Source organism: Temnothorax longispinosus, chromosome 3 (genome assembly GCF_030848805.1).
Source record: "Temnothorax longispinosus isolate EJ_2023e chromosome 3, Tlon_JGU_v1, whole genome shotgun sequence".
NCBI classification, from domain to species: domain Eukaryota; kingdom Metazoa; phylum Arthropoda; class Insecta; order Hymenoptera; family Formicidae; genus Temnothorax; species Temnothorax longispinosus.
The window spans coordinates 2,788,747-2,814,953 of record NC_092360.1 but is presented as its reverse complement, the minus strand read 5'-3'; the positions used below and the strand labels follow the sequence as shown (position 1 = coordinate 2,814,953).

Below are 26,207 nucleotides of genomic sequence, written 5' to 3'. Positions count from 1 at the left end.
GACGGGGGGGACGGTCGCGATGGGGGGACGCCGTCTTTCGCAACTCAACGGCTCTTTCGCAACTCTACCCTCTCTACGCAAACTGCCTCTCCATTCTGGAGCAGACTCGCGACGAGACGCGCTCCTTTCCTCCGCGCGTTTCGAAGCGTTATCTGAGTGAGATCAGGTGTCACCGATCGCCGATAGGCGAACACCCGTGGGCGTTTCGTACACGAAACACCTATGGACGCAGCTGCACGCGCACGCGATCGTAGATCTCTCCGACACCCATCGAGTTGCATAGGGCATGGCAAGTTCATGCTTCAGGTGATTGTTACTTACTTTCCCCCCCCTCTCCCCGCGGAACGATCGTACGACCGCGTGCCGCGGGCATGATCGCGATGACTCTCGACAGAGTCATCGATTCAAAAATATTTTGTTTTGTCCTTTTTTTTTTGTCTCGTCGAGGTTATGTTTCCGCCCCTCGAACCACCTTGAAGACAAAAAACTCTCGGTTTTGTCTTCTTTTGTCACTTGTCAAAACTTATTCTTGCTCCTTTTTACTTTTGTGTTGATTACATATTAATTTGAAAATCGTTCGCGCTGTAATAAATGTGACATAAATATATTTAACAATTTAATGTATCGATAATTCGCATTTTGTATCATAAGATACACAAACTACTTATATATCTACTGCATAATAATAAATATATATTATAATAGTTATATGTACAACGTATTTATATATCATACATCTATTTCCAGTGATGTGGACGAATATGGTTTCGAACGACCACACGACTTCGATTATGAAACATACGAAGACTTTATGTCCGAGTACCTCAAGGTGCTCGCAAAGATGGCCAAAAAGTGGGCGAAAGTTATCGGCGAGGGAAAATCCCCGCAGCGAAGCATCACGCTCAAGAAATACGTTCGTAAGGGCATTCCAGGGGAACACAGAGGACTGGTAATATACATTACAAATAAAGTTCAGTTTGTTATATTTTGAGTATTTAATACGGGGAATAAAAATGTTTTGGATCGCGTTGCAGGTATGGCTCGCTGTGAGCGGTGGAGAAGACATGAAGAATGCGTCGCCGGATCTCTATCAAAAGTTATTGCTGTCGCCTCACAACGCAGAAACCGCTGAGATTATTAAAACTGACCTGCCAAGAACATTTCCAGACAATATATTCTTTAATAACACGGAGAATCAGCAGCATCAATTATACAACGTTTTGTTGGCTTTCGCTCATCAAAACAAAACTGTCGGATATTGCCAGGTAATACCTACGGTGCACACTTTCGAATATATGAATAGCAACAAAATTTTACGAGTAATAAATACGATTTTGTGAAGAAACTTCTAAGCAGGTGCGTACGTTCCGCCTTATTTAAAAACGTTTTTAATATTTTTTTCAGGGTTTAAACTATATAGCAGGTTTACTTCTGCTTGTAACGAAGAGCGAAGAGACAGCATTTTGGTTATTAAAAGTGCTGATTGATAAAATCCTGCCGGATTATTATACATGCACTATGGACGGCCTACTCACCGATATCGACGTGCTCGCAGAATTAGTAAGGTAAAACAGAATTTGCTGCAGTTTCACTTATCAAGAGAATATTTGTGCATGTAAGTTATTTTTACAGAATAAAAATGCCTGATGTGTATCAACATGTAACAAACGTAGGATTGCCTTGGCCAGTAATCACGACTAAATGGTTTGTGTGCTTGTTCGCTGAAGTTTTACCTATCGAGGTACGTTATTACACCAAAACATTTTTTACAGGATAATATTTAAATACGTGCAAACATATTAATTATTTTCCATATAAAACGTCCAGATATTTCGGACGCGAAAATATATTGAAAATGTTAAATAATTTCGAATTTACAGACTACTCTACGTATTTGGGATTGTCTCTTTTACGAGGGTACCAAGATTATCTTTCGTGTCGCATTGACGCTCATAAAAAGGAATAGATCTAATATATTGGCTTGCCAAGATTTTACAACATTAGCCGAATGTTTCAAGGAAATTACGAAAGATAGTATTGTTTTGCGATGTCACGAGTTTATGCAGGTATAAAACTGTACACTGCGTGTAATCCGTACATCAAATAGGGAAGGAAATTGAATATTTACGGAGATATTTTTACTGTTTTGCAGAGTATTTTTAAAGTACCTGGATCACTGCCTGGGAATACAATAACAAAACTAAGAACAAAGACCATGCAACAACATATAAAACGAAAGCAAGATAAGTTGGAACGATAGTATTAATGATCAACTTTTTCCACATACACCGAAAGATATTCTAGTCTATTATGTTATTCGTTTGCATCTTCTGCAAAGTGAATGCATATAAAGCTGTATTATATTGTTACTGCATAATTATGCTATTCTATATTGCTGTACATATAATGTTTTTTAATAATGTAAGTATGATACATTTACTCAATTCTTTTAAGTTTATCTTTGTTTATTATTGTATATACATTGTATAATATAATTAAAACAAGCTATAAATATTTTAACGAGAATATTAAAATGTAAAGTATTATAAGCTATATATGATAAAAGTTGCATTATTGTGATATTTTATTAATATTTCCATAATACGGCCATCTGAGGAAAAAAAACAGTTATCCTTGTACAATATTCTCTTATAATTGATTCTGAATTTTTACGCACATGCAGTTTCTCTGTTTATGCACAAACTTTCTTAAAAACTTAATCCGGCTGGTAAAGGTGTTTAAAAAAAATTAATTATCCTATAATATAATATGTAGCTCCAAAAATAAAGTATATTTATTATAGAGTAGATATACAATATAAGATTAAATTATAACTATGTACATTAAAATTTTGTTCCTAAATAAATTACAAATATACAAGTACGCTACGTTTCCATTATTTCTCAAGCAAATCCTTTGCCTCGTTAATTTTTGCAGCAATGTACGGGGAACCGCCACGATCTGGATGATTCACGCCCATTACTTTTTTAAATTGCTCCTTTACTTTGCCCTTACTAGCCGTGGGCGACACACCCAGGATCAAACTGGCTTCCCGCCTGGTCATCTTCGGCTCAAAACCACCCTTGTAATACTTGCTGTTCGCTAGCGACTACGAATGTTAAGTGTCAATACTTTCGTACATACATGTCGGAACTACTAGAAATCTGAAGAAAAATAGACAATTCTACCTGGGAATCTAGCCTCTTCACAGTCTCTGCCATCCTCTGTGATAAATTCGGCATTCTCCTAAGTAAATAACGACCCGCGAACCCAACGGCTGCCAGACCGATACCTGCTGCCACAACCGTGCTTGCCTGAGGAACAATATTTTCTCTTCAACGAACATCTTAAACTCGACATTCTAGATATAATAAATGCCTCGCTAGAAGCAAAAGTATATAGATGTCATGAAGAGATTGAAGAAGAGACTTAACATCATCGAAGAAACTTAACCTTCTATTTAATTTTAAAGTTATATTCGTACTGAATGTCATTTTATATGAAATGCACGGCTGTTTTCACTGCGAAATTCTCGTCGTTTTACAATAATAACATTATACGTTTATCAACGTCGAAAAGATGACGAAAAACCTGCATGTGACTGCTCTAGCACTGCATTTATTCACTGCATTTGCTTCTCGTAGAATTCGACATTAAGTAATAACATTTTACGTTCTCACAATGCGCATAATACGATTTTTATACCATTAGTTTTTTAAACAAATTCCTTAATATTCTTACCATTTTATTTAGGATTTCAAACAGCAGACGCAATTTTGTATGTACCTATAACACCGGGAACAACCGGGAAGATGTAATTTTAGAGCGCTCACGCCGCTCAGTGCTCACACGGCTCAACACACACACACACACACACACGATGCTGCACGACACACAGCTACGATCGCTCCATCTGTGCTGTTTTCGATGGCATCTTATCGTGTCGCAATAAAATCATTACCCTATATTATCATTCGTATGTATTATTGTCATTCACACGCTAACACATGTAATGTGATTATCACACTTGCAGACCCTTTTGGGGATTAACATTTATTCTTTTTAATTACATTTTCTATGTCTCTCGTCCGTTTTCTTATCATCAAAGTTTCTAAAAAGTTATACAGTTATAAGTTATTACACTTCAGATACGCAAGGTGCAGTTAAATAGAATGAGATTCTATTTTTAGCTGCATTTTTTATATTTTTTTACGCAAAAAAAAAATGAAAAGAAACGAGAAAATGTGTGCTTTTCATTTAGCGACTCAAGTCGACACAAGCGTCATTCTATCTTTGTTGTTCACTAGATGTTGAAAAGAGACAGAATGATGCATGTGTCGACTTGTGTCGCACCTAATATCTCATATCTCATACTTCGGTTAGTGAGAGGAGGGGGAAAGAAAACAAGCGCGGAGATCACGGTTATTAGAACATTCGGATATCTTCGGCGATCGAATCGACGATTTTTTTCACACGCGTTCACGCGTACGATCACGTGGATGGTAACGCGAGTTTTGTCGCAAAAGCGAATAGTCGTCGCTCGATGCCAATATGCCGATCGACCGCTGATCTCGGCCCGTGGTTGATAACGGCCAATGCGGAAGGTTCTTGCTCTTTGTAACCGAGCTTTCCGCATCTCTCGTCTTTCCTTTCTCCTCTCCTGTGCCCCCACGTCCTACTATATATCTATCTACTTCATTTTAAGCGCGAGACTCGGAGGAGCACGCGATTGTCCTAACCCAGCAAACACCGATACATAATAATTATAAGTCGTAATTAATTTAACGAATTGTAACAAGCAATGTATTAGATGTTCAGTTTTAATTCCTTCGAATCCTTTTGCGAATTGCAACTATGGCCGAGTTTCGATATTCACATATAGTATACGCACGTGACGTAAACTATATAGATTTTCAGTACTGGTAGTGAGTATCGAAACGCAGCCGAAGTAACGGAAATGTAATATAACATACATGTATGTTATGCATCGATAAAAAAGGGTCTATAACTTCGACATTAATAAATAGGTATAACATCCGTTTAATTACGTGTTAAATCTATCGCACATACAGCTAGACAATAGAAACAGCTGCGGGAATAAGACAGGCAACAGAAATAACCGTTAGTTTCAATAACTTACCAAAAACTGTGTATCAACGCAACGGAATCTAAAGCAATAGGCAATAGAAAAGAAATAGAATTTCCGACGCGTATGGATTTCTGTTTTCTATTGTCTGTACTTAACTATAATCACAGTTTTTCAGTTTTATTATAAGTTGAAATGGGGCTATTTCTGTTGCCTGTCTTATTGCTTTTGTTTCTATTGCCTGTATCTTTGTATTGTATTGTTTGTATTGTCAGGCCTTTACCTATATATTACGCAGCAGTTATATTTTGCGCGTTTGCTGGGAATCATCTCCCGATCCCGGGTATCCCGGGTGTTCAAGGATACGCGGGGACGCGGCTGCGAGAGTCAGCGCGGTCGTTACGTCGCACGTATGCGCACGCGTAACAAAGCCGGCGTGCGTTACAAAACGCACGTACGCACGCACGCACGCACGTCACGCCACGCCACGCATTTCTGTGCGCGGTGCGCGCGTATAAATATCAACATATCGTCGCGACACGCCGAATCGGATCCATTCGAATGCCGGCGCGGTCGCACGAGCCTCCTGCCTGGCCTCCGCGCGTATACCACCACGGGATTCCTCCGGAACGCTGCGCGACGCGTGCTTCCCGTGCACGTGCATCGATTCGCGTGCCCGGAGAATTCTACTCGAGGGCCGAGGCTTTGTTATGGCTGCGAGAAAGCCGGGAGGAGCGTCAGACTCATCGCAAGCGTGAATAACTAGTATTGGCCGGGACGGGATGGATTGTCGATCCTCCCGCGATCCCGAGGGACTCTCGGCGATACGATCATCAATACCGAAATGTCGTTCGCTCTCGATTCGACTCGACTCGTTCGCACACCCAGGCGTTGATCGACGCTAGTCCTGGTTAACTCAATCCCCCTACTTTCCCCTCCCTCCCTCCAGCTTCCCTGCTTTGTATATCGCGTGGCGAAACCGATATAACTTCGGTAGAGTTATATCGGTAGTCAAGATATCTATGGGACAGGCATGAGTGCGAAAGTAAACTCTAAATACGTTTGTTTGCGACGATTTTGGGATATTTGAGACGTATATTTATTAATAAACTTTACTGTCTTTTTTCATATAAATAAAGAGAAGTTTCATATTGATATTTACTTCTTTTAGGGCCACTATTTCCAACGTCTGTTAACTTCTAGCGACCGTTGACTATTGAAATATCCAACTTCTATTGGCTAGTCTGAAAAATTAACGATCGGTTAGGAATAAACAAACGTTGGAAATATAGTGGCCCTTTACTCATTTTGTATATTGATTAGATGAAAAACGAACAAAAGAGCATATCGGGACAGATCCGATTCCACCTTTCTAGATACGTTCTGAAAAACAACCTTGCCTATTAGAGGGTTAATACATTGGCCTAATTGAAATCATATGTCGATATCAATCTCTCCGGCTCGCAACAGCTGAAGCGGCTTTTGGCACGAGACAAAAGCGGACGATACATATATCGTCCGTCCAGGAACAGGCGCGGAATCCACGCGTGAAATTTCAGATCTGCATTTCTCGTGGAAGGAAGTGCTGCAACGGAGTGGGTTCGATTCCCTCTATGACTTTCGCGGAGATCCCTCTTCTCTCCCAAATAAGACGCACAAATGTGACCTGTAGTCCACACCGTGCGTTCGTTCTGTTACACTCTCGCATGCGCGCCGTCGACGCGGTGCCTATACCCATATGTAAGTGTATCGCATTTGCGCCGCGCGACAAGCAACACACATTACACACATACATACGGTACGCACGCATACCGAGAAAACGAAAAGTAGGTTCCGAGTGAAGATAGCGCATAGAACAGGCGCACACGGATGAACGGGCGTGAATGTGTGCGCGAATCACGATCGTGCGCGGCGAAGGATGACGACTTCAGGCCACAGCACACGCGATTTGACATCGGCCAGGCATAAGCGCACGTATACAACTATACACGGGGGGAGGGGGGGTTGTAATGCCCTAACACATGAATTTAGCCGTTTATCGAAGCGTACATACATACATGTGGCATGAGTGTATGTACGTACATGTGAGCGTACATGTATATGTACCATGTGTACGCGCATAAATTCACATGTTAAAACATTATATTAACGACCTCGCTACCGATACATGAGAGATACCTACAGTACGTGGCCAAATCGAACCCGAGTGAGAAGATCGGAGCTATATAAAGAAAGAAGAAGAAGAAGAAGAAGGGAGATACCTACGGGTTGGACACCTGAAATACATAATAACCCTAAACGCCGTTTCTTCCGTCCGGGACACACTCATCTTTAGGGCCAGTTTCACCAACGTCGGTTAACCTTCGGTTAAACTCACTCTTCGTCTTTTTCTAAGGAAGCAGTTAGAAAAAGATGAAGAGTGAGTTTAATCGAGGGTTGTAGTTAACCGACGTTGATGAAATTGGCCCTAACGCGCTTATTATATGCGTTTACGCGAATTTCAGGACCAATCCAGACAAATTTGTACAGCTGCATAACCATATGTATAAAGAAAATGATCCAATCACATTTTACGCGCGTCCATACGATAGCAATGCGATTGGATTATTTTCTTTATGCATATGGTTATGCAGCTATGCAAGTTCGTCCGGATAGGCCCTACACGCTCACGCAATGCTCCTTGACACACGCGAGAACGTGGTTACTTATTACATACATAGCGTTTTGCGCGCGCGGGCCAGTCTAAAGAATCGTCGATATAAATTAACTGTTTTCACACGCCGCTCTCTCTCTCTCTCTCGCTCTCGCTCTCGCTCTCTCTCGCGCGAGACTTTGTTGCATGTATGCTACGATTATACGCCTATACCGTCGAATCTGTGTGTGCGACGGCCTTTAAGGCCACGCCGTAACACATACGAGTAACCTGACACGAGGGAGAGAAAGAGAGAGAGATGAGGGGGAGAAAGATCACATATACGCACGCAACGTGCGAATAGTTAGGTTACAGCGAGATGTTCGGAGTTAGGACAAACGATTTTTTTTCTCCTTTTTGGATAACGCTCAGGCCGAACGTTTTATCGGTCGAGGCTCTTACACATCACGCTCGAGGTGCTTATGTAAATTAATGCGCGGCGCGACGGGGTTTTTCTCTCTCTTTCTTTCTTGCTCTCGTAAGTACCCGCGAGCGTTTCTCCGCACGTCGAGCCGAGCACCTCTCGCTGTCTCGCTCTTTTTGTTTGCCCTTCCGCGGCGTTGGTGATAGCGCGCGCGCGCGCGCTTACGCGCGAGTGAGAGTGAAGTTAGTTAAATACCCCCTCGTGCCGTGTCCCCCTGCCCCTTTTTCCCATTCGTTCGCCGTCCCCCTCCTTTCCTCTTCGCCCCGAGCGTGGAATGGCATCCGCGCGCGTTTAGGGACGAAAGAACGAAAACAAAAGGAAAAGAAAAAAAGAAGAGGAAACAAAGGAAAACCAGGGCCATAAGGACGGGACGTATGGACTCCCCCACGTGGCGGACGGCGGACTCCCCGTATTTATAGTTCTCCGCGCGTTCACGTACATTGCACCCGTGGCGGAATTGCATATTGGCTATCGGCGATGCGTAAGGTGCGTGCGCGCGCGCGCGTGTGTGTGTGTGTGTGTGTGTGTGTGTGTGTGGGTGTGTGTACGCGCGCGCGAACTTGTAACGGGTGTATGTAATGCTCGCACGCATCGTTACATGCGTACGCTAAAATAAACGAATATATGTACTAACTGCGAGGAGACGGAGAGAGAAAAAAATAGGGGAAGGGGCGAGGTAGAAAGAAAAAGGTTTACTACGTGCGATCGTCGCGGGGACCACATCGCTCTTACTCCTCTCCTACCTCCTACCACGCTTGACGAGGCTCTTGCGATTTGGCTTTCTTATCTCTTCGGATCTTCGAGGATTACTCGAGCTTCGGTTTCTTCTCTTTCTTCCCCTCGCCTCCTCCCAGATAGCACATACACGTTTCAGAAATATTTTATAAGCGTTTTTCCGAAACGTTTTATAATCGATTTCTAGAAACATCGTTTCTCATGAGTAAAAATATCCATTCGAAAAACGGTCGATGGAACGTTTCTTTTCCGATAAAATAACATTTAACAAACTATTATAGAAATGTTTTAATGATAAAGACATTTTAGATAAAGACATTTAAAATTCCTACTTTGCACGTCTTTTGAACGTGTTTATGACGTGTTTATGACGTCTTTAAATTGAGACATGCGTGAGAATGTTCTAGAAGCTTTATGCATATACCATCTATGACGTCTATTCTTTTTTCAAGAAATTCTTGAACTGGTGCACATTCGTGCAATAAGTTAAAGTGAAACAAAAATGGGCCTACGCACAAGGATTGTCGTAAACGGTTACGACAATCTTTGTCCTCTGGCCCTATACTTGTCTCACTTTAACTTAATTGCATTACTGATGTGCACCAGTTCAGGAAGTTCTTCAAAACGGAACACGTATAAATGTTCTTTCAATGGCCACGTTCAGCAGAACGTTTATTTTGCAACTGTTGGAAGTTTTCTAAGCTCAGATTTGTCCGATGACAAATAGATTAAGACTATAGTTCACTATAGGTAGGATAAAATTAATTTAAGTAAATAAGTGGATATATGTGTATGGATAAAATGATTTATTTTGTGCAATAATCTATAGATAAAGCAAATTATAATTTAGAAAGGAAAAACTTAACAAATAGGTATTTTTGTTAATTGTGGAAACGTAAAAAATACGTTTCTTAAATCATGGTTTCAAAAACATTTTTGTTCAAACGTTTCCTAGGGCTCTTCCCCCTCGCGATGGATGATCCTCCGGCGTTATCCCGGCGGCGCCTCACGATATTTATGTTTGTCTTTAATTAAGCAACATCGTCGACGATAACAACAGACAAATCGATGTCGCGTCGCTCAATTGGAGAAGGTACATGGTACATCGTGTTTATTATGGTTGCGTTGCGAAAGAAAGAGGAGAGAGAGAGAGAGAGAGAGAGAGAGAGAGAGAGAGAGAATCCTCGCGCTGCAATTCGCAGCTGTTATTCTCGACAAGTAATTTCATTTTTTTTTCCCCTTAGAGGCGCGGATCTCGCGGATCTACGGAGGAGTGCAACGACCTACAGCGTGAAATTGTAATTTGTAATGAAGGATGTATATGTATGTATGTATACGCTCGCGCTGGCACATTGCGAAAGTTGCGTTTTTTTTCCTCCCGAGGAGTCGATCGCGATCACAATGCGATTGGGTAGCGCGACAGATACATCGACATAAACCGGCGTCGTTGCCACGGATGCAACGCGCGCTTCCGTTTAACGAACGATTCTGCTTGCTAACGAACGTTCTTTTACCCTCGCTGGCCAATTAGTGGCTCGCCGAGCCACCGCCGAGTATGATGGAAATTCAAGCGCGCGCGAGAGAGAGAGAGAGAGAGAGAGAGAGAGAGAGAGAGAGAGAGATGAAAACGTCTCGAGCAAGGATTATTGTTTGGCGGTCTTATGTAACGGCGGCACGTAATTTTGTAAACGGCACATTTCCGCTTACACAATTATGGAAGAATGTTCGCTATGAGTATTTGAATCTTGTATCCCTCCTCCCTCCCTCTCTCTCTATCTATCTACCTATCTATCTATAATTCGTTTATCTATTTATCTCCCTCCTCCTCCTTTTCTTTCTTTCAATCGAAGAATTTAATCATTCTATCATACATAAATCTATTATATAATTATACATATACATCATATGTATATAACATTATATATAAATTTATTATATAATTCTTAACTGTGAAACTTACGTTAAGTAATAATTGTATTGTAATATTAAGTTAAATAATTAATATAAATCTATTAAATAATCTTAGATTATATTTTCACTCTCTTGTTGATTTCTTCTATTATAGGAAACGATTGAATATTATCACAATAGTTTTCACAATGCCTGAATATGTATACATGTATATCGTTAAAAAATGTAAAATATATAAGTGCAGAGACTGAAGGCAGACCAATTTTGTTTACGACGGTTTACGTCATACGCGAGGGAACTAATTTTCATGATCATGAATAACGATCGGAGATCATCGTCGAATAAAGATACACGCTTTCCGCGTTTGTGCGCGCAAGGACGACGAGGCGATGCGCACTTACACCTTTCTCGGTGTGCGCGGATGGTGTGCTGGGTACATAATAAGATTTCAGCAGGCTCGTGGAGATTGTGAAACCAAAACCAATTCGTCATGCCTGTTGTAAGGCATATTTTTATCTCTCTTTCAATTGAAACTGTTTTGCGGTTGTTCGTGGACGGTTGTCGATTGGATCTCGACGCTGGCAGATGACCCGGAGAAACGATAGCCGGGATCTGTCAAAAGCAGACCTTGCAAAATCTCTGCCACCGAATTTCGTCGCTACGGAATTTTCATGCCAGCGTGAATGTAACGCAATTCGTTAACGGAATGCGATATGGTATAGCGTCTGGCTGTGCGGAAATCGTGTTAAATCTGCCGTGCCGTAACCGAAACGTTTAAATACAGTATGTGGCCGTTTAAATAAATGGCCATTACGAGGATGACGGACTCCGGCTGGTTGAATCCGCTGTTGGAGATCGCGTCGGCAGGTTTTGCTGGCGAAATATGCGACGAATGCGGACGCGGTTGATGCCGCAACATTTTATCCGAATCTACTATTAGTATACTGTTAACATTTTGCTCACTGGGGGGGGGGGATCTCTACTTTCGAGTATCCCATAATGCGATTTCTACTTTCATAACGACGAAAATACGACAGGCAAGACGCATATCATCTTCTCGGGGGAGAAACTTGATAAATCGCGATAAATCGAGAGTGACCGACACGGGGAACTTAAAAAGGATTCAGTTTCGCAGGCCCAATTAGCGGAAAAATACAATAGAACAATGAAATGATTTATGACGCGGGGTCGCGAGTCAGATCCTGCCGCGGGATCATCCGCCCTACGTTACCGTTCCTATTTTCGTTCCTACGATCGTCAGTAACCGCGATCATTAGTAATTACGGAAGTAATTCGCGTATGCGAATTATAAATTATATATCAATTACATTTATGCGCAACGTCGCGTCGATTGCGGTCTGCGCGCAGCGCTGCGCTGCGCTACAGCACGGCGCGGCGTAGCGCGATCCAGCAGAGATCGAAGCAACATGCGCGGCGCGAGAGAAGGCGCTGACGCGGATTCGGAGGAACGGAACGCGATGGCGCAAGAGTGGGCCGCGGTAGTCGGGGGTAGGGACCGTACGTCAGCGTGTCGCTGCCTCGCTATCGTACGTAAAATCACGGACGAATCAAACATGGCGAATCCGTCGCTGTTTACGGTACGAGCATACGGTTACTAGTGCCGCGACGGCTGGTGCCAGTACGCGAGAGTGACTCTACGGTGTAGGTGTGTGATCGTGCCATCGCGTATTAACGGATCCGGGTACGAAACGCGGATATGGAGCTGCACAGGGCGGTTACGGCGACGAAGAAAGCGTCGGGCGGCGGCGGCGGCGGCGGCGATGGCGGTGCCGATGATGGAGTACGCGACGCGAAGGGCGTAGAGGATGGGCCAACGCCTGCGACGTCATCGCCTCCGGTCGCCAAGCGAGTGCCGCGATCTGTCGGCGAGAACGCGGAGCGGGGCGACGATTGCCCTGACGGAGGCAATGTAAGCCCCAGTCGATCAATAAGTGACGATAATATTTTTAAAATCCCTGGTTTATTCGCTGACAAGGTACTGTTCAAAGATGGACAATTTTGTAGAAGTTTGTATGATTTGTTAAAATTTAAACGACTGGAAATTAGCTGGATTTCAATCGGATTAGTTGAATTTAAATATTTAGTTATATATAATATAATATTAATTTTATCACTTATTATCATCCCGACGTTTCGCATATATTTATATTTACGTTTCGACAATACTTATTCGAATTTTATCTAATAAATTTACTTTTATTGTGCTTAAATTATATTAGAAAAGTTAGAAAAAATGTAGTGTATGTGATGTTATTGCGTTATAAATATGCATGCATAATTAGAAAACATCATGAATTTAATGCTGCCTTGTCAGCTAATTATTTAGATATTTCTGTCGGTGATAAATTTTAATTTAGATAGTCGATAATGTTGATGCTCTTCAATTACCTTCGGACCCCGGGGCCCCATGATAGCTACAAAAATCTACCCATGTGGTTGATGATTCTCATTAATTTCGGTGGTTTTTCTACGGTTGCAAAATAGATTATAAACGTATATAAAATTGCAATTATTATGCAAACGTATATCGAATTTACTTAACAGCATGTTTTTGTTATTTTGCAGGACCTAAGGAAGGCCTTTTTAAGCACCTTAGGAAGATTGGAAAGCGGTAGCGGCAGCGGCGATCAGGACGGCGGTCAGCATGAGGACGGAACGGACATCGCGGCGAAGAAGAGAAAAACTCGACGTGGTAAACCCAAGAAGAAATTGAAGCCGTACTCGAAGCAGCTGTCTTATCCGCAGCAATTGCGGAGCAGGTGCATCGGCAGGATGATCGCCAAGACTAGCAGGCAACCACCGGCCTTATATAACACCACGCAATTTCTTATGGCCGATCACAGCGATCTGCCCGATCTCGAGCAGAAGTTATCGGAAGCCGCGTCACTGGAAATACCTGCTATGTTTCAAAAGCCACCGGCGCCATCGCGGACTCGCGACTCCAGTTTCAGCGTAGATTCCGACGAGGATTATTTTTACTCGTCGCCGGAGGACGAAGAGGAATTTTTAACGAAGGAATTCTCAACCGCGTATGAAGCTGTTCACGAGGAGCGATTGAGCACGCTGACGAAGATGGAATTGATACAAGAATACAGGCACTTAGAGGCCAAGATGGATTCGTTGACGAAAAGATTACGTAACAAGGGCATTCATCAAATGGAGGACAGGGATTCGGAGAATAAAAATGTGTCCACTACGGATTCCGAGATGGCGAAGAAATTGAAGCTGTGCCAACAGCGAATCGACGATCTGCTACAGCAGAATGAGCAGCTGAGGCGGGAGAACGAGGTGTTGCGTACCGAGAAGAGATTACGAGCGAGCAGCTCCGAATCTAGTGTCGACAGTGAAAGCGACAGCGACAGTTCTAGTAATAGCAACCAAAGTGGATGTAGTTGCTCTCTCTCGAGTCCAGTAACATCTCCTAAGCATACTTATAAACCTAGATTAGATAATAATGTAAGAACAGATAACAAAAGCGATAGCTGCGATACTAGCCAAACTGGAAGCCCCAGAACATCTATAACACCTACTAATTTCTCTAACGGTCACATAATTCTGAATGAAACCGGTAGTTTACCTACGTAGATTTTCAAAATTGCTTCTCGGTACGTATCAGTATGATATTACGTTCGATATTATAAAAAGTTCTCACGGTAAGGCAGGCTGCATCCATTCGATATATCGATGCAACGTTTAAATAAAGCAGATTCTTCAGTCAATTTTGTTGGGATCGAACAACATTTGACCTTTCTTCTAATATCTGCTAAATCTTGTTAGACTATCGTTTAATATCCCGTTACTATTTGCTGATCCATTCTTCTTTCCCTTAAGACTGTATATATCCATACAGTCATGCGGATACATAATAAATGTATAACAATATAAATATAGGATTAATGTTCCATAGGAGAACTGCTCGCATCTGTTTGTGCTATTTTGTTATCTGCTTGGCAAAATATTTACCATACCTATCATGTATTTGCTTCTATCTCCTGTTTACTCTTCTAGTACCGTATACAATGGAATTTGTTTTTCAGCCTGATTTCTTTTTTCTCATTTCGCGTACTGCCAGTTATAAAAGTTTGTTTTTATGTTTACAAATAAACGGTCTACAGACCATCAACTAACGCAGACCTATGTATATATATACGCATGGGTGAAGTGCGATTCTTTTAGACCCATCAGAAGTATTATGTATAAAATGTAATATTATCAAATGTGATGACCTATATTGTAGAAGGTTGAAAATCTTTGTACAATTGTATAGTTTTAGTCAGTAAGACGAAATGTTAGTTTATGGTCTGAAAATGTAAGATACGCAAAAAGTGTTTTTCGCATTCCCAATTTTTAATAAATTTTATGTTTTGCTCCGACGTGTATGTTTTAATTATAAACAATGTGTTTAGGAGTTACTAGTTTTTTTCAATGATTTATATATATGTCCATTTTTTCCCTGATTCCTAGAATAATTTTTCACGCGCGAGTGCGCGCGTACATAAGTTATTTCTACTTAGAACTTGAAATATATTCTTAACGGAAACAGAATTGATTTTTTTTTAATCTTCAGATTTAGAAACTTCTGATATCATCGGAATTGAGGTTCTTTTATTTCTCTTTTTTCTTTTGTTGGATTTCCGTTCCTATGTAATATAAAAAAATCTACTTTACTTAAAATTAAAACAAATATAACTTAAATACTATAGTTTAAAATCTTTAGTTTTGGAATCTTCATTCAATCTTGGCTTTCATCAAAAAACAGGATCTATTAAAGATCGACAATCGTGTAGAAATTTGCGTGATGAAAAATTTTAGAAAAAAAAATTAGGGAAAAAATTTAGTGACTTTGTGATAATATATAATATTGCGTCGTAGATATGTATTTCTATTTACAGAGTATCTGTATGAATCATGAATTTAAAATTGCGTGAAGAATTATTCTGATATTTATACTGATAGTCGATAATATTGAAATATTCTTCAATTATCTCTAGACCTCTAAAGGCCTGTGTCTACGATGCTAGAACTTGGTCCAAGTTCTCGGACCGAGGGAAAATTACTGAAACTTGGATCATGGATACACCAGTTTTGCATCCAAGTTCAGTGCAAGTTTTAGTAGAGTTCCAAGTTTAGTACTTGGACCAAGTTCTAGCATCGTAGACACCGGCCTTTAAAAAAGGTGTACTGTTGGGCCGGATTGGGCCGGATTTCCACTATTTCCAGATTCGGCCATGTTATCTACAACTCAATAAAGGCCATCGCACACAAAATGCATAGCTTAGCATAAGCGTAGCATAAGATCGCTAAACCAATTGGGTATGGGTTGGGTGCAGTTGGGTGACGGGTTGGCCTCTTTGACCTTTGACTATGGCTGTGTTCGTCTTGACGCTTTCAGCGCTGAAAGCATCGCTCTATCTTCGTTTGATGTTCGATGTGCAACAAAGATAGAATGATGCTTACAGCGCTGAAAGCGTCAAGACGAACCCAGCCTATATAAGTATAGTCAAAGGTTGGGCTGATTTTTTGTTTTAAAATGAATGATGTTAGGTTAAGTAAAGAGTAGGGGGTGGGGGGCGAGAGGTAGTAGGAAGAAAAAGAGTGGTAAGCAAATGTTATACATATTCTTGAGTTTTTGTTAAAATTTTTACAAATCTGATGCTTCAAATGCAATTTCGCTATTTTTTCATCAGATCAGCTTAAAATAAACATTTGAAAATGATTCAGCACATTAAAAAACATAACAAAACATGCATAAGAAAAGTGGCACTAAACTAAAATTTCAATTAGAATTTTATGTCTGAAAACTCGAAAAGTTTAACTCTCGGAAATTGGTAAAGGATGAATCAAATAAGAAGTGACACAAAAAGAAAAACTTTAAAGAGTTTCAAAAACTCTAAACTTTTATTAGACATTTATCTACGCGCGTCGTTAAACATTAGGTCTGTTCTTTTTAACTTAACTTGTTGCGTCATTCATCTTTCCTCTTTTTCTCTCCAACGTGAAGAAAAAAAGAGAAAGGATGAACGGTGCAACAAGTTCAGCTAAAAAGAACAGACCTAATGTTTAACGACGCGCGTAGAAGAACAACGCGTGCAATGAGTGTCGGGTTTAAGGCCCCGGACACACACTTTTTCGTAAAGGTGAAATTTCATGGGCAGTGAAAAGTAGCAGCAGATCGTACTGATTGGTTACAAAATAGAGAAGTTCTAGGAACTCGAGAACTTCTCTATTTTATAGCCAATCAGTACAATCTGCTGCTGGTTTTCACTACCCATGAAATTTCACCTTAACAGTAACAGTAGGATTTCGACCAATCGTGTTACTCGATTCGGGAACGTATGGCCGTACGTTTTCGAATCGAGCAACGCGATTGGTCGAAATCCTACTGTTACGTTCTACGGAAAGTGTGTGTGGCCAGCTTAACGGCGCCCTGTGCGTTGTAAAGGGACCTAACGATGTCTGAAGTGTGACCAACTTCATGGCGCGATAAATTGAAAAGCACGGGTAAGCGGAGCGCGGAGCACTCCGGCCGAGGCCTGAGCCTGAGGATCCGTGGTTGTGTTGGAAAGTGTTTATCAGCTACCAGGCAATATATTATGAAAGCAATGTCCCATCATTACGTGGTGACGGCACATAAACCAACGGCTGTCACTGCCTGCGTGACCGGTAAGTGATTAAATTCGCGAGATCGCACGGCGGAGCTGCGCCGCGGTATAATCGCTTTGTTGTTGCGCTTCTCCAAGGTAATTTCACCTCACCGACGGACTTGAATCTGATCCTGGCCAAGAATGTACGTTTGGAAATATACCTCGTGACGCCGGAGGGCCTGCGGCCCCTGAAGGAGGTTGGGATCTACGGCAAGATAGCCGTCATCAAATTCTTCAGACCGCCGGTAAGGTTATTTCCATACTAAGGTCTGTTTCTTCAAAGAGTCGTGTTTATACTCTCGTCATGGCAGTCACTGACTGGCGGTTACGTTTCGCCAATTAATTCTCAAAAAAAGCTCTACAGTGCTCTAGTGACTTGCGTGAATTAAACTTTTGATATAAATATATATTTTTAGAACATTAGTATAATATACATGTAAGACAGACATTGTAAATAAACATTTTTTTAAGAGAAGCTGTGCTAAAGTATCATTAGTAAAGATGCATAAAATCTATATAAAATATGTAAAATCTGTGAGAACGTATGTAAATATTGCAGGGCTGAGGCATTATATTAAGACGTTATGTCAAATATTGGAACCAGGGTTGGGAAAGTTACTTTTTAAAAATAACTAGTTACAGTTATCGTTACGAGTCAAAAAAGTAATTAGTTACAGTTACTAGTTACTGATTCTCAAAAGTAACTCGTTACAGTTACAGTTACTTAAAAAGTAACTATTAGTTACTTTTTCAGTTACTTTTTTAAAATGTTAAAACAAGATTACAGAATAAAAAGTTTAATTTTAACATGATAATTTTAAACTTAAAATTCTTAAATAAAATGTATTATATATGAAACTAAAATTATATACATATATGTATATTATAATATTATAATTATATATGCATATTATATATTATACAGGGTGTCCTATGAGTCCTATGACTCGAGGTCCGGGTGTGTTATTGAAGTCATTTAGAGTTGAAATTGTTTAATAAACATTAAACATATCTCCGTAAATGTTCCTAACAGAACCACAACTATTGAAAGTTAATATGAATATTTGAAACATTTTCAAATCCTTAGATTACTTTCTTTGGGGGCATATGAAGTCAGTAGTTTATACAGAACAATCTCGCAATAGGGATGAACTTGTGAACAGAATTATGGATGCAGCAACGCAAATAAGACATTCTCCTGGCATGGTGGAGCGAGCTATTAGATCACTTTTACCTTTTGAAACAGTTTTTTAGGCTTCCTGGGAGAAGCCGCTGATCAAGGCAGCGACATAGACGCACTTGACATCCCTGCTTTCACTCTCCCTTACGACGACTTGGCTACCAGACCTGTGTTTTGTCTGTCGAAGAAAGATTATTATTTTTCTTCGACAGGAGATCTGTCGGTCTCCTCAACCGACAAATCAGGCTCTTCCACATGTACCAATGGTGTTTTGAGTAGCTCATCGGCTGGCAATGCATCGAAAGGAATATCCCTGATTTTGATCTTGGTGAATAGGCTTTTTAGCGAATCCGCTGATTGTTCATTGGCGCATTTATATAAAGATGATTACGCTATTTCTTTCTCAGGAATTTCTCATAAAGGTGGGAACTAGCGCACTCTCGAAGTTCAAGGATCTGCTGATCAGCTTTCTGATCACACCCACTTCACCGACATCTAGCCCTCGTTCTAGAAGGCTATCCTGATTATGCTCTTATCTTAATCGCTTGGGCGCAAGAACATAATCTTCGATCAGTGACCTTGGGCTTTTTGCCTGGGTGACTGTCCGACAGATTGGAAATATTGTGGCTTAAAAAAAGACACGCTTTTACGTGTCACATGTTGACCATATCTTTCTCTCTTTGTCCTTTGTATCCGAAGAGTAGGACTTTGGGCTTTTTCAGCCTGTCCTTCTCTCTGCAGCTGCTTTTTATAACAACGTCTGGCAGTGCTGCTATAGCGAACTCGAGTTTTAGTTAGACCCGATTCCGCAACTGGGGACTCCTCTAGTCGTTCGCTCCCTAGGAAAACCATATATCTTGGAGGACTTTGTTGGAATTATTTCAATTGTTAAGGCCTCCGCACAATAAAAAATATAAAAAACAAGGAACAGATATTAGCGATTAGGACTAAAGAATCAAGAATAAAGTTGGATGCACGATGAAAATACAGGCAACAGAAACAATGAATAACACAAGCAATAGATTTTATTGGAAGCCGTGTATTAATACTACACCAGCTTTATTCCTGATTTCTTATTTCTAATCGCTAATATCTTCTTTGTTCCTTATATTTTTCATTGTGCGCGGGCCTTTATTGTTATTTCTGGAACAAAATGGAACTAAATTCTATTTTTCGTCCCACAAATACCGCGATCGCACGATTTCATCCGGATAGAGTCGCGAATGCCTGGAATTTGGTTCGTATTCCCGAAGGGCACACGATATCCGGGAGGCACCGTGTGTGACATAACTCGATCCCCTTGCGCCACACAGCAATCGGTATAGTATAGCTTATACCTTGTGTGGGAAATTTCTCTTCGTAGATTGTACTCACAATCAGTTACACCTCTGAGTGCGACCTTATACCTTATACCTTTCCACCATTCCAAGATGAGATAAATCCGACACATACACTATAGATCAGAGTACCTATTCTTATAGGTCTGGGTACCTATTCTTGAAATCGTTTGTTATTACACAAATTCGTTTTTGGCGCCAATGAATGCCAGTCAGTTGGCGCCACTAATCATTGCGTGTGTAAACTTACCTTAACTATAAAAGTAACTGTATTAAAGTAACTTAAATTAGTTACAGTTACCGAAAAAATGTAACTAAGTTACCGTTACAGTTACCAAAAGAAAAATGTAACGCAGTTACCAGTAAGTTACCAAAAAAAGTAACTTGTAACGGTAACTAGTTACAAGTAACTAGTTACTTCCCAACCCTGGATTTAACCAGATTTAACTGAGATTAAGTTACGCAGTAATATTTACAAAATTTTTATTTTTTAACAGCATGAGAAGAAGGATCTTCTGTTTCTATTAACCACACGTTATAATGCGATGATCTTGGAATGTATCGGCGAGGGAGAGGATATAGAGATTATAACGAAAGCTCACGGGAATGTGGCAGATCGTATTGGGAAGGCTTCGGAGACTGGGATTAAAGCTGTCATTGACCCAAAAGCCCGAGTAATCGGTCTCAGATTGTACGATGGCCTCTTCAAAATTATACCCTTAGACAAGGATAATCCAGAGTTAAAAGCGTCTTCAATCCGTATGGACGAGCAGCAAGTGCAAGATGTCAATTTTCTCCACGGATGTGCTAATCCTACCTTAATTCTCATTCATCAGGATATCAATGGTAGACACGTAAAAACGCACGAGATTAACTTGAGAGATAAAGAATTTGCCAAGATACCATGGAGGCAGGATAATGTGGAGCGAGAGGCTATGATGGTCATTCCCGTACCTTCTCCCATTTGTGGCGCAATCATAATAGGACAGGAGAGTATTTTGTATCACGATGGTACTACATACGTCGCGGTGGTACCGCCTATTATAAAGCAGAGCACCATTACTTGCTACGCCAAGGTAGATAATCAAGGACTGAGGTATCTATTAGGAGATATGGCTGGTCATTTATTTATGTTATTTTTGGAGCAAGAAAAGAAACCTGATGGAACGATGGTAGTGAAGGACTTGAAAGTCGAATTGTTGGGTGAAATCAGTATACCAGAATGTATAACTTATCTGGACAATGGCGTAATATATGTCGGTAGTCGCCTGGGTGATTCTCAATTGATCAAATTAATTACAAAGGCAGATGAGAATGGATCCTATTGCGTACCTATGGAGACATTCACGAATCTGGCGCCTATTGTCGACATGGCTGTGGTAGACTTGGAAAGACAGGGCCAAGGGCAGATGGTCACGTGCTCGGGTGCCTTCAAGGAAGGCTCTCTCAGAATCATCAGAAATGGTATAGGCATACAGGAACACGCGAGTATCGATCTACCAGGGATTAAAGGCATGTGGGCACTAAAGGTTGGCGGTTCACAATATGACAACACACTGGTACTGTCGTTCGTCGGACAGACTAGGATTTTAACTTTAAATGGCGAGGAAGTCGAAGAGACGGATATTCCGGGTTTCGTCTCGGATGAGCAAACGTTTCATACGGGCAACGTTACTGACGATTTGTTCATTCAAATAACTCCGAACTCTGTTAGATTGATATCGTACGAGAGTAAAATGGTCGTCTCCGAGTGGGAGCCGCAAAACAAAAGGACCATCAGTGTGGTAGCTTGCAATGGCACGCAAGTCCTTTGCGCAACGGGAAATGATCTGTTCTACATAGAGATCTCGTGCAATCAGATTGTATCCAAGGGATTCGTCACCTTGCAATACGAGGTGGCGTGCCTGGACATTTCCCCCCTGGACGGCGTCAACGAGGCCAAGATTGCAGCTGTTGGACTCTGGACGGACATATCTGTTCGGATCTTAACTCTGCCCAATCTAGAGCAGATTAATAAAGAGCTTCTTGGGGGCGAGATTATACCTAGGTCCATCTTAATGACCTGTTTCGAGGGTAACACATATTTACTTTGCGCACTAGGCGACGGCAGCATGTACTATTTTATCCTACAGCGACAAAGCGGGGTGCTCTCGGACAAAAAAAAGGTCACCTTAGGCACACAACCTACTGTTCTCAGAACCTTCCGATCTCTCTCCACGACGAATGTGTTCGCGTGCTCGGACAGGCCCACTGTTATTTATTCCTCGAATCACAAGCTTGTTTTCAGCAATGTCAATCTCAAAGAGGTAAACCACATGTGCTCCTTGAACGCGGAATCTTATAGCGACAGTTTGGCACTGGCGACCGATAGTACCGTTACAATCGGTACAATTGACGAGATACAAAAGCTGCATATAAGAACGGTTCCGCTTGGGGAGTCTCCAAGGAGAATCGCCTATCAGGAAAGTTCACAGACCTTCGGCGTGATCACAATGCGGGTTGACGTACAGGAGAGCAGCGGGGTGAGCATCGTCAGGCATTCCGCGTCTACCCAGGCGGCGTCCACCTCCAGTAGCAGCCACGTCGCCTCGCATAACAAACCCAGCGGACACACGGCCAGTGAAATTGGCCAGGAGATCGAGGTGCACAATCTCCTTATCATCGATCAGCATACTTTCGAAGTTTTGCACGCGCATACGCTGATGGCCACCGAGTACGCGTTATCATTGATCTCGACAAGACTGGGCGAGGATCCGACCTCTTACTTCGTGGTTGGGACCGCGTTTATAAATCCCGACGAGACTGAGCCCAAGATGGGCAGGATACTGCTGTATCACTGGAGCGATGGCAAGTTCACGCAGGTCGCGGAAAAGGAGATCAAGGGCTCGTGTTATTCCTTGGTCGAATTTAACGGAAAGCTCCTGGCGAGCATCAACAGTACCGTGCGACTGTTCGAGTGGACCGCGGAAAAGGAGCTCAGATTGGAGTGCAGCCACTTTAACAATATTATAGCGCTATATTTGAAAACTAAAGGCGACTTTGTTTTAGTGGGGGATCTAATGAGATCCCTCACGTTACTTCAATATAAGACTATGGAAGGCAGCTTTGAGGAAATAGCCAGAGACTACAATCCTAATTGGATGACTGCCATCGAGATATTAGACGACGATACTTTTTTGGGCGCCGAAAATTGCTTCAATCTCTTCGTATGTCAAAAGGACAGGTATGCTTTGCCGGTAGATTTATACAGATTTATACGTTTTTTATTGAAATATGGTTTCCTCGAACAAACTACCATTGTCACTTCATATTCTTTCGCATTCGCAACCATTAATTTTTTAATCAACCTTTTGTAAACCGAGGCATACACGGGATGAGAGTCAGGATCGAACTTGGGACCCGTCGACTGCGAGTCGACCGCTTTCACGCGGAACTACGCGTCATCCCTATTTGTATGTTTTTAATAATGCAATTTTAAATAACAATATTTCTTTCCAGCGCCGCGACGTCGGAAGATGAGAGGCAGCAAATGCAAGAAGTAGGCCAGTTTCATCTAGGCGATATGGTCAACGTTTTCCGGCACGGCTCGTTGGTGATGCAGAATTTGGGAGAATCAAGCACGCCGACCCAGGGTTGCGTATTATTCGGCACTGTGAGCGGCGCGATCGGTCTGGTGACGCAAATACCATTTACGTTTTACGAATTTCTGCGCAACATGGAGGACAAGCTGAACACCGTGATAAAGAGCGTGGGAAAAATAGAGCACAATTTTTGGAGAAGTTTTAATACAGAATTGAAGATTGAGCAGTGCGAGGGATTCGTAGATGGCGATCTGATAGAAAGTTTCCTCGATCTGAACAGCGAAAAGATGGCAGAAGTTGCAACAGGTCTTATGGTAATTCAATTGCGTATCCTCTTAATTTATATACAGGGTGAGGTGTCTAAATATTGAGACATTTTTATATCTTGACAAGAAAGCATTTAAAAAATGTTTCAGACGAAAATTATATCATCTGAAAGGGGGTAACTAATGGTAAAATCAATTTTTGAAAAAATTTTTGAAAAAATTGATTTTACCATTAGTTACACCCTTTCAGACGATATAATTTTCGTCTGAAACATTTTTTTAATGCTTTCTTGTCAAGATATTAAAATGTCCCAATTTAGACACCTCGCCCTGTATATAAGCATGAATTAATTTTTCCTAAATCTCTTAGGCCCAGTTTCACAAGTGTCGGTTAACTTTTAATCTTAGATTAACTCACTCTTCGTTTCTTTCTAAGGGGGACATTAGAAAGAGACGAAGAGTGACTTAATCTAAGGTTAAAAGTTAACCGACACTTGTGAAACTGGGCCTTAATGCGCTATATTTTTCCACAGATCGATGATGGCAGCGGCATGAAAAAGGAAGCGACGGTAGACGATCTTGTAAAAACAGTGGAGGATCTTACAAGGATACATTAAATGTTGTATAAGTAAACGATATTTTAAATTCATGGAATGTATCTATAAGAATATTAGAAGGTATATATAGGCTGCATTCCGATATTCACTGTCAGTACTGCAAATCTATATTTTACGTCACGTATACTATAGATTTTCAGTACTGAAAGTTACTGACAGTGAATATCGGAATGCAGCCATAGAAGATTCAAGCGGTGATTTAAGCGGGAGCGCGAATGTTTATACAGTTACTTTCGTTAGTGCTGATACACGAAAGAGATGACGTAAATTTTTTCTTACCTTTCGGCTTCATTCTATAAAATTGTTTTCTCTGCTTTTTTTTTAACATTTCTGAGAATTGTGTGAGAGTTTATTTCGTTAGCATCCGTTGCAGTATTTTTTAGAATCAACTGTATGACATAGAAGTAATGTTACAACAACATTCGTTAATGATTGTTTTTCAAGGGATGCTCCAAGATTTGTAGAGTAATATCTTTATATCTTTGTAAGATCGAGTGTAAATAAAAAGGATGATGCATTTTGAGGTAACGTTCTCGTCGTGCGACGTCAATCGTCGCCTATTTATTAGCCTTCAGCGTGGCACGCAGCGTTTCCGGATCGAACAGCCAGCTGCGTAAGCTCTCTATCCCCTGGCCCGTCATACCACTGGTTTCCAACACGGTGATCTTTTGCGTCACCTCCTTTTGTAAACGCGCGTATTGCAGCATCAGCAGAGCTTCGTTTCTCATCTGACGATATGAAACATCCATTTTGTTCAAGATGAGCGCGACCTTCACGTTCCGTAATCGCGGCTCCACGAGGAAAGAATAAAGCAGCACGCCCGCGGCACTTATTTGGCAAAGATTACTGGTATCCACCACGTAGATTATTTTATGGATCTAACAACGAATGAACGAAAGAAATGCATATATGCTTTTAATTGTATCGTGCGTTTATTAAGTTGAGATTTTGTTTTACACAGTACCTTATCAAAATAATGCTTCCATATCGGTGCCATATTACCGCCTATCTCTTTAATCACCATATCGAATTCGCCAGTATCATTTTTTACAGTATATATATTTATTCCATTGGTAGGCACAGTATGAGTCGCATCGTCGATTTCGTCTCCTTGGAGACTTTTCATTAGGAGAGTTTTGCCCGATTTGAATGGTCCAAGGCAGAGACACATTTTTTTCTGTACTCAAAATTCTATTAACTGTTGTTAACCTTATACTAACAATAAGATGCGTCTATGAATCGCTCAATTAATAGACGCACGCGTCTGCAGTTCTCGGAAATTTATAGGGGACAACAGATGAATATTGATTTAACAGATTCGACGCCAGAACATACCTCTGCGAACGATTCAAATAAAACGCGTAATGCATATAGTTGTAAAACTTGTTTATAGTTGCAAACTTCAATAATAAAAAGAAATAGTTTAATCACGATATTCTATTAAAACTTTCTATTTAAATAGCACTGGTCGAAAGTCAACTATAGTATCTTAAAATCTAATAATCTATATATTACTTATATCAACTTCAAACTTCAGTTATTTCTTTCTTATTTTATGAGTATAATCAATAACGCAATCAAACATCTTAATTGAAAATACAATTCTATCATAGCCTATGACTTCAGGAAAATATCGCGATATAAAAAAAATTCCTATATGTGTGTACGTATGTATCAGTGAATGAGTATAGATGTGTAAATTTATTATAAATT

At 41.0% G+C, this 26,207-nt stretch overlaps 5 protein-coding genes and 1 long non-coding RNA gene across 7 annotated transcripts; 4 read left to right on the top strand and 2 right to left on the bottom strand.

Annotated features, from left to right (window-relative positions):
• Positions 1–78: 78 nt before the first annotated feature.
• Positions 79–2,883, top strand: LOC139809440 (growth hormone-regulated TBC protein 1-A). Its single transcript, XM_071772341.1, has 7 exons — positions 79–306; positions 748–949; positions 1,035–1,265; positions 1,405–1,565; positions 1,633–1,741; positions 1,881–2,066; positions 2,153–2,883. Exons 1-7 carry the CDS (start codon positions 287–289, stop codon positions 2,258–2,260), a joined length of 1,017 nt encoding a protein of 338 aa, XP_071628442.1. The 5' UTR covers positions 79–286; the 3' UTR covers positions 2,261–2,883.
• LOC139809442 (mitochondrial import inner membrane translocase subunit TIM14) lies at positions 2,766–3,897 on the bottom strand. The gene is made up of 3 exons (XM_071772343.1): positions 3,742–3,897; positions 3,189–3,314; positions 2,766–3,109 (listed from the first exon to the last, which is right to left on the bottom strand). Exons 1-3 carry the CDS (start codon positions 3,742–3,744, stop codon positions 2,897–2,899), a joined length of 342 nt encoding a protein of 113 aa, XP_071628444.1. The 5' UTR covers positions 3,745–3,897; the 3' UTR covers positions 2,766–2,896.
• A 3,182-nt stretch (positions 3,898–7,079) lies between these two features.
• On the top strand, positions 7,080–11,665 carry LOC139809443 (uncharacterized). The gene is made up of 3 exons (XR_011731102.1): positions 7,080–7,353; positions 9,893–10,030; positions 10,182–11,665. It is a non-coding gene; the product is annotated as an uncharacterized lncRNA (long non-coding RNA).
• Positions 11,666–12,319: 654 nt separating this feature from the next.
• LOC139809773 (protein HEXIM1) lies at positions 12,320–15,242 on the top strand. Of its 2 annotated transcripts, none has more exons than XM_071772946.1 (2): positions 12,320–12,844; positions 13,435–15,242. In XM_071772946.1, the coding sequence occupies exons 1-2, from the start codon at positions 12,566–12,568 to the stop codon at positions 14,452–14,454; spliced, it is 1,299 nt and encodes a 432-aa protein (XP_071629047.1). In that variant the 5' UTR covers positions 12,320–12,565; the 3' UTR covers positions 14,455–15,242. The 2 variants fall into 2 exon arrangements, with proteins under 2 accessions (XP_071629047.1, XP_071629048.1); XM_071772947.1 differs by having other exon boundaries at positions 12,328–12,778.
• A 2,129-nt stretch (positions 15,243–17,371) lies between these two features.
• Positions 17,372–25,022, top strand: Pic (DNA damage-binding protein pic). The gene is made up of 5 exons (XM_071773818.1): positions 17,372–17,532; positions 17,610–17,758; positions 20,528–23,253; positions 23,529–23,925; positions 24,411–25,022. Exons 1-5 carry the CDS (start codon positions 17,463–17,465, stop codon positions 24,492–24,494), a joined length of 3,426 nt encoding a protein of 1,141 aa, XP_071629919.1. The 5' UTR covers positions 17,372–17,462; the 3' UTR covers positions 24,495–25,022.
• Positions 25,023–25,051: 29 nt separating this feature from the next.
• Positions 25,052–26,127, bottom strand: LOC139810351 (ADP-ribosylation factor-like protein 16). The gene is made up of 2 exons (XM_071773819.1): positions 25,459–26,127; positions 25,052–25,372 (listed from the first exon to the last, which is right to left on the bottom strand). Exons 1-2 carry the CDS (start codon positions 25,663–25,665, stop codon positions 25,052–25,054), a joined length of 528 nt encoding a protein of 175 aa, XP_071629920.1. The 5' UTR covers positions 25,666–26,127.
• Between the last annotated feature and the right edge of the window lie 80 nt (positions 26,128–26,207).

Bases quoted from the DNA above. Each gene is read 5' to 3' on its own strand.
- LOC139810351 (XM_071773819.1), bottom strand. From the start codon at position 25,665: ATGTGTCTCTGCCTTGGACCATTCAAATCGGGCAAAACTCTCCTAATG. The intron at 25,373-25,458 runs GTACTGTGTAAA...ATTCGTTGTTAG, and splicing joins GGAAGCATTATTTTGATAAG to ATCCATAAAATAATCTACGT.
- LOC139809440 (XM_071772341.1), top strand. From the start codon at position 287: ATGGCAAGTTCATGCTTCAG. The intron at 950-1,034 runs GTAATATACATT...ATCGCGTTGCAG, and splicing joins CAGGGGAACACAGAGGACTG to GTATGGCTCGCTGTGAGCGG. The intron at 1,266-1,404 runs GTAATACCTACG...TATTTTTTTCAG, and splicing joins AAACTGTCGGATATTGCCAG to GGTTTAAACTATATAGCAGG.
- LOC139809442 (XM_071772343.1), bottom strand. The intron at 3,110-3,188 runs GTAGAATTGTCT...TAACATTCGTAG, and splicing joins TGAAGAGGCTAGATTCCCAG to TCGCTAGCGAACAGCAAGTA.
- LOC139809773 (XM_071772946.1), top strand. From the start codon at position 12,566: ATGGAGCTGCACAGGGCGGTTACGGCGACGAAGAAAGCGTCGGGCGGC. The intron at 12,845-13,434 runs GTACTGTTCAAA...GTTATTTTGCAG, and splicing joins CTGGTTTATTCGCTGACAAG to GACCTAAGGAAGGCCTTTTT.
- Pic (XM_071773818.1), top strand. From the start codon at position 17,463: ATGAAAGCAATGTCCCATCATTACGTGGTGACGGCACATAAACCAACG. The intron at 17,759-20,527 runs GTAAGGTTATTT...ATTTTTTAACAG, and splicing joins TCAAATTCTTCAGACCGCCG to CATGAGAAGAAGGATCTTCT. The intron at 23,254-23,528 runs GTATGCTTTGCC...ATTTCTTTCCAG, and splicing joins TTCGTATGTCAAAAGGACAG to CGCCGCGACGTCGGAAGATG.